Source organism: Denticeps clupeoides, chromosome 19, assembly GCF_900700375.1.
Source record: "Denticeps clupeoides chromosome 19, fDenClu1.1, whole genome shotgun sequence".
Lineage (NCBI taxonomy): Eukaryota > Metazoa > Chordata > Actinopteri > Clupeiformes > Denticipitidae > Denticeps > Denticeps clupeoides.
The window spans coordinates 18802399-18809807 of record NC_041725.1 but is presented as its reverse complement, the minus strand read 5'-3'; the positions used below and the strand labels follow the sequence as shown (position 1 = coordinate 18809807).

General features: G+C 50.6%; 1 protein-coding gene across 2 annotated transcripts in view; it reads left to right on the top strand.

Moving 5' to 3' along the window:
• Nucleotides 1-715: 715 nt before the first annotated feature.
• evi5b (ecotropic viral integration site 5b) overlaps nt 716-7409 on the top strand; it is a 40012-nt gene continuing 33318 nt past the window's right edge. Inside the window, exon 1 of one of the 2 annotated variants that reach the window (XM_028961503.1) lies at nt 716-862. In XM_028961503.1, the coding sequence (XP_028817336.1) occupies nt 860-862 (3 nt within the window). In that variant the 5' untranslated portion in view covers nt 716-859. Of the gene's footprint in view, nt 863-1844; nt 2057-7409 lie in introns of those variants that run through there. The other variant, XM_028961506.1, reaches the window with a different exon arrangement.

Here is a 7409-nt window from a genome sequence, read left to right as displayed (position 1 = left end):
GTTTTTAAGAACTCCTAGACTGAAACCAGACACAAAAGCTAACAGCAAAGGATGTATTAACGCAATCGGCAGCTATGTCCATAATTATATCTCTTGCATATCTTAATTGGCACATTACCAGTGTGTAATATTAATAATCAGTACCGTGCAAAAGTGTTGCAAGCCCATTCAAACCAGTGAAAAAAACCCGGTCTGTGTAAGCTGCAAGCTATTTTGTTAATACAACAAAAAAGTGATCAAATATAGATTTACGTAACGCATATTTTTATTGAACAATGACGTGTTACGTTTCTATTATTCAGCAACACAGTGTTGTTCTCCATCTGTAGACTTTCCATTCATTATTTTACAGAATTGTGAGAGACTGACACCCAGCTATTCTATCACATTACTACATATAAACTATTTCGCCAATAAAAATAAATTATTGGCCCTTTCAGTTCCTTGTAATAGTTATTTGTGTGCTTTACACTTTTAGATAGTCCCTTCCTGGACATTTGGTCTACTGCAAAGTGCTGTATCTGTTTTTTTCTGTAACGGCTTCATTCTGTATTCACAGATGACGCTGATGCATATATTAGGCCACGTTTCTTTTTTCATTTTGCGTGTCTTTCAATAGCTGCTATTTTAGCACTGAATAGGCTGTTACGTAGGCAGGGTTATTGCATCAGTCCTTCGAATTTGTGAGGGAGTGTCGGGAAAGTGGAGGAAGACCTGTACGTACGCATGTCTGTGAAAAACCAGAAAAGTTGGTTGCATGAGCTGTTGTCACCTGGGAACCAAAACTGTCCTCTGCGATTATTTAACGTTATGGACTTTTTGGATCATAAGTTGATGGCAACTTAGATGGCTTTCACGAATGGTGAGTGTTTTTGGGTTCTTTTACTTGTGTCGCAACGTGAAAGAGCAGTGCTGAACAGATGCAGGTGGCGAACAGCTTTAAGATGATCTAGTTTCTGCATAGTAAATAAAGATGACAGGAAGGAAATGATTTGGTACCATGTCAGGAAACAGAAAACGTGTTTTGCAATATTTTTGTCCTTAGTTGTCACTTTAAAGCACTGACGCACCAGGGGTTTGAAAGAAAACCAACACTTTAAACTATTTCTTGGTAAACATTTCACATTTGTCAATGATTAGCCACAGTTCCTATGGTGTTAAGCAATTGCTTCATTACCTTCATTCCTTCGGTCATTTATTCAGTCATGCCAGAATTAATAAGCTGTAAAATACTGACAATTCACAAGCTAATACTAGTACCAATGTTGACTGCGTTGTTCTAAAAAAATAAATACACAGAAATACTCTTTTACATTCGTAAACATATAATTGTAATAAACATGTAATTATTATACAATAAATCACCGAATGGTTTAACTTAAATTAACAATGTAATCAAACAACACCATTAAGCCTATTTACATTTACAGCATTTATCAGACCCCCTTATCCAGAGCGACTTACAATCAGTAGTTACAGGGACAGTCTCCCTGGAGCAACTTAAGGTTAAGTGTCTTGCTCCGGGACATGATGGTAGTGGGATTTGGACCTGGGTCTCCTGGTTCACAGGCGAGTGTCTTACCCACTAGGCCACTACCACCCATTTATCAGACGCCCTTATCCAGACTGACCTACAATAAGAAGTCACGGGGACAGTCCCCCTCCGTACTATATAAAGTGTTACTCCGTGCCAGATTTAACTAGAAATGAAGAACTGACCTGTTTAACGTAAACATTTGAACTTCATTCTGTGGCGCTGCACCACCGACTCTGGGCCGCAGGGGGCAGTGTTGTGCCCCGCTGACCGGGGCTCTCCGCGCATGCCCGGTCGTGGCCGGCCGCCTGCTGACGCTGGCCGGCCGCGCGTTGGCACCGGCAGCACCGGCAGCACCGGCTCCGAGTCCGGACGCAGCCCGCGGGGCACTCGGCGGCGCTCGGCGCGTCATAATGCGCGGACGGCGGACGTCGCCGGTGTGAGCGAGAGTTAACGATGGCGCCGCGTCGCGGTCCGTGGGAAGTTCGCGTTTAAACTGCGGGATTTGAAAACGCGTCCAAGGTAAGAAGAGACGGGCTTCAGCTGGTTGTTCCCCTCCCCATACAGGTTCTCCGTGCGCAGGCGGTGTGGCCCTCTTCCTCCTCCTCCTCCTCCTCTTCTTCTTCTTATTGCTTCGCGTTAAACAACATTTAAAGAGTTTAAACGCGTTTGTCGGCCAGCTCGACGCTTTTGGAAAATTCACCCTTTAAACTGTTAGCTGCTACCGTTAGCCTGGCTAGCTCCCGACTACGCGGAGTCAGCGGGCGGCAAAGACAAACTTTTACTTTTGTCCCTTGGTTTTTACTTTTTGTTTTTGTCACCGTTTTTTAACTATTTATTGCGGCCCCGTTGTCGTTTATTCAGCGTTTATTCTGTCGCGGCTCCGTCGCCTTCCGCTAAGCCCGCCGCTCTTTGGTTTTTTTTTTTTTTTTTTTATCGCCGTGATCTTTTTTTGTTTTAATCTTTTACGAGCCGAGCGACAGCTCACGGGGTGTCGAGGACCGTCGACGGAGAACGTTTTTAGAACGCCTTTCGCCCGCGTTACAGTCAATTTGTCACTTTTTTTTCCGCTTCTTCTGTCACTTTCTGAGCCTTGTGCGGCGCTGTTAGCTTTTAGCTCCGAACGGAACCCAAATAAGCATAAATCCTCGACAAATGTGTCGCGTACACAGCCTCCAAATGACAGATGCAATAGAAATACTTTCCTCCAAGTGGCTAATAAACATGCAAGGTATTTATTTAAAGCGCTCCGTTAACTCTCAATACACTTATAAGAGTGTATGTGTTACACCCTAGCGGGTAACACACTCGCATATGAACCAGAAGACCCAGGTTCGAACCCCACTTACTACCATCGTGTCCCTGAGCAGGACACTTAACCCTGAGTGTCTCCAGGGGGGGACTGTCCCTGTAACTACTGGGTGGTAGTAACCTAGCGGGTAACACACTCGCCTATGAACCAGAAGACCCAGGTTCAATCCCCACTTACTACCATCGTGTCCCTGAGCAGGACACTTAACCCTGAGTGTTAAGGGGGGGACTGTCCCTGTAACTACTGGTTGTAAGTCGCTCTGGACGTAAATGTGAATAACGTTTTAACGGTGTGCAATATTCTGGGATTACGTTACAGATCGCCTGCAGACGTGTCTGGATTAGGTCGGTGTCGCCTATAAACGGCCCTGGCCGAGCAGATTACGGTGTCGCGACGCCGCAGCGTCCCAGCTCCCTTCTTCTACTGTAATTCCACTCCGTAAATTGCCGCCGCCGCCACCGAGTCCTCCGGTTACGCGGGGCTTTGTCTGGGGGCAGAGCGGATGCCGCAATGTCATCTTAACTTTACATCGCGTATGGCATTAACATTTACAGCGTTTACCAGACGCCCTTATCCAGAGTGTCTCACAACCAGTAGTACCCCTGGGGACACTCAGGGTTAAGTGTCTTGCTCAGGTACACAATGGTAGTAAGTGGGGTTTGAACCTGGTTCGTAGGCGAGTGTGTTACCCCACCAGGCCACTACCACCCTGTTTCAGGGGCGTACAGGAGGTCACTCCCAATGCAAGTGTGGACGGCGTCCTTCTCCGCAGAGAGACAATCGGAGCCCCCTGCTTGTCTCTGCACGCCCAGTGTAAATTCTTTAAACCCACCCCACTCCACCGGTGTCGCGTTCCTGCTTTTATCGCCAGAACATCTGGTTTATAAAGTACATTTACATTTACAGCATTTACCAGACGCCCTTATCCAGAGCGACTTACAGTCAGTAGTTACAGGGACAGTCCCCCCCTGGAGAGACTCAGGGTTAAGTGTCTTGCTCAGGGACACGATGGTAGTAAGTGGGGTTTGAACCCGGGTCTTCTGGTTCATATGTGAGTGTGTTACCCGCTAGGCTACTACCACCCAGTAGTGACAGGGATAGTCCCCCCCTGGAGACACTCAGGGTTAAGTGTCCTGCTCAGGGACACGATGGTAGTAAGTGGGGTTTGAACCTGGGTCTTCTGGTTCATAGACGAGTGTGTTACCCGCTAGGCTACTACCTGCCACAGATTAAAAGTAGTTTAGTTGCAGAAGGATTTGGACTCCGTTGGCATTATCCGTGAAACGGGTCTGGTCTCTTGTTCTGTCCGTCCCCCGGTGTGGGAACGCCGGGCCCTTTATTCCGACTCTCGGCGCCTCCGCCCCCCCCCAGCCGGCTGAATGTGACGGCGCGCTCTCCCCTCATTGAAATTCCCCGCCGCTGGTGGCAGGTCTCTCTCGCTTCGGCGGTGCCGTTGTGCGTAGTGCCGGGCAGCCCTTTTTCCAACAGGAAGTCGAGGCGAAGCGAACCAGACGATAAACCCCGTAGAGCAGGAACGTTTTCTGCTCTAGACCGGACCGCCGCCTTGGTTGGCGTGATGAAGGAACGGAGTTGGTTTATTAATGAGTATTTTTTTTTTCTAAACGAATTTTAATGGACGCAAGCAACACAGCACACGGTGCACACGGTGAAACTTGTCCTCTGTATTTAACCATCACCCTGAGTGAGCAGTGGGCGGCCATGACAGGCGCCCGGGGAGCAGTGTGTGGGGACGGTGCTTTGCTCGGTGGCGGATCGGGATTCGAACCTGATTACGGGGCCCCCAGGCCACCGCCGCCGCCCCAGATCTTCCTCGTGTCTTCATGTTTTTTCCATCTGCGGCGTCCATATGAGCTTGCTCCGTCCACACCGGCGTTACGCTCACTGGTCTTCGGGTTGAAGCGTGAGATTCTGCAGGCCTTTAGGTCCAGAGCGTGGTTTGTTTGGCACCAGAAGACCACAAGTCCCAGGTTCAGGTACCGTCATTGCGCTGCCGAGCAGGAAAGTGAACCCCCCCGAGTGATAAATACCGTAAAGATCGTATTCCGGCTCCTCGTCCCGGTTCAGAGAGGGACGGGTGAGGAACGCGTCCAGGCGCTACGGACGCAATGTACCTTGTGGCGCCATTGTTTACAGTTCCGTTGAATTTTTGACTGTTACGAAGCGTGAAGGAGAATGTCATATCGTCAGATAACGACTCCGATAACCGGGTCGTTTATCTGCAACGCCGCGCTGCTCGGCACAACCGGTCGACTCGGTTCAGTTGTGGGATGTGTGAGGCTCTCCGTTATACGCATGCGGCGTTGGTGCCCTCATCCGATAAGGGGAAATTCGACTCCCTCGGCTCCGGACGGTTTATACAGCTGGCCCACCGTAAACACCACAAACCGTCTGAGGACCACACACACACACACACACACACACACACACACACACACACACTGGTGTGGCCGCCTGTGGCGTTTACTCAAAAGCCGGCTGTAAATCGCCACCCGTTAATAAGTGGATAGAAATGCGTTTAATTGCGCCGATTAAATGGTTGTCAGTGTATCGCGTTTGTTCCTTTACGCGGGCCGCGTCCACGCCTGCGGGCTTCTTCAGTGCCCCGTGAGCCACGTGTGAATTTCTTTTTCGCATTTCCGTATGATGGATGTGCGCCACGTCGCGTGCCGTCTTGTTACGGGCCTTCGGAGACTCAAGACGTAGCCACGCTACGTTTTCAGAGCGCACGTTTCACCTAAGCTGGTACGTGCATGTAACGTATTCTAAAATTGAACAAGGAAAAGGACACAAGCTCGCCGACTGGTTCAGGCCAAAGCGAGAGAGTGAGAGTGACGTGATTGTCGTTGTGATACACAGCAGCACAGCACATGGTGCACACAGTGAAATGTGTCCTTTGCATTTAACCCATCACAGGCACCCGGGGAGCAGTGTGTGGGGACGGTACTTTGCTCAGTGGCACCTTGGCGGATCGGGATTCGAACCGGCAACCTTCTGATTAACCGCTAGGCCACCACTGCTGCCCCGGTTGGGGGCTGTTCCCTCATTATCTGTCTGTAATCATGTAGATATGTAATCAGATCACAGGGCTTTTTACATTTACATTTACAGCATTTACCAGACGCCCTTATCCAGAGCGACTTACAGTCAGTAGTTACAGGGACAGTCCCCCCCTGGAGACACTCAGGGTTAAGTGTCCTGCTCAGGGACACGATGGTAGTAAGTGGGGTTTGAACCTGGGTCTTCTGGTTCATAGGTGAGTGTGTTACCCGCTAGACTACTACCACCCCTTAAGTGTTCTCTAAAGCACTTCGGTGCGCGTACAGCTGTCAAGACGGACCCTTTTCCCTCTCTGGCTCCTCCCTGCTGGCGCCCTGCCGAGGTCCAGTCGCCTCGCTCTGTTCGGGCTGGTTTAGGGTCGGGAGTGTTAATCTGTGGGTCCCGTTTCCTGTTTTTATGGGGGTGCTGCGTGTGCATTTTGCTGAAACGACAGGTTATTTACGGGACGCCCCTGGTTCCTGTCAGCAGGTTTTCCCCCTCTCTCTCTCTCTCTCTCTCTCTCTCTCTCTCTCTCTCTCTCTCTCTCTCTCGTTCTCGTGAAAACGGAGGATAAACCGTCCGGCAGGTCCTCCGCCCTGGAGAAGTGGAGCCGCCGCTGAGCTGCGTCGTTACAGGTCCAAAGTTGTGAAACCAGAAGAAAACACCTGGCGTCCAGCCAGCTCCCCCGTCCCTCGTCCCGCCGCACCGCAGAATCGCCGCGCCATGAATAATTGAGGGGGCCGGGCCGGGGACGCGATGCCGTTACAGCTCCGGAACAATCTTCTGTGGCTTTCGCGTCAGAGCGGGCAAAAAAAAAAAAAAAAAAAAACAGCCGAGCTACGTGTGACCTTCTGGCGTTCGGCAACGTTTCCACGGCAGCGTTTCAGGTCTGGACGTCCCGCGGCCCGCGGGGAGCTGGGTCTAGCACTGCAGGTTCTACGTGGGCCGGAATTAAAGGAACGACGATGTAGTAAAAGTCGTGCGATCGTGCCGTTAAAACTGGCGCAGTGTCTACGGTGATTAATATCGTGAATTTCAGAACGCCGACCTCCGTTGGTAATTTACAGTCGCCGCTGGGTGGGAGGCCGCAGCCGGCGGGCTTTTCGCGGTTAACCGACGCGCGTGTCAGTTTCGCCTGCCGGTGGATTTCCTGGGGCGCCGCTCTGCCCCTCCGACCCGCGGTGACGCCGTGACTGGCTCGTGACACGTTCTTTTAGTACCAAGAGATGATTAATCCCATGTAAGTAGCTGTTTGAGGTGTGTGTGTGTGTGTGTGTGTGTGTGTGTGTGTGTGTGTGTGTGTGTGGAGGGTTTTGACGTCACGTCTGTCAGGCAGCATCTCAGATCCGCACGTTGCCGTTGCCCCGAGGTGCGACAGCGGAGGCAGCAGGTGTTCTTCTGGGAAAAGAGACTGTGGCAAAAGTCAAAAAGCGACTCGAGTGACGTCGTCTCGACGTTTGGACTACAGAAAGTGAAGTGATTGTCACACGTGATACACAGCAACAC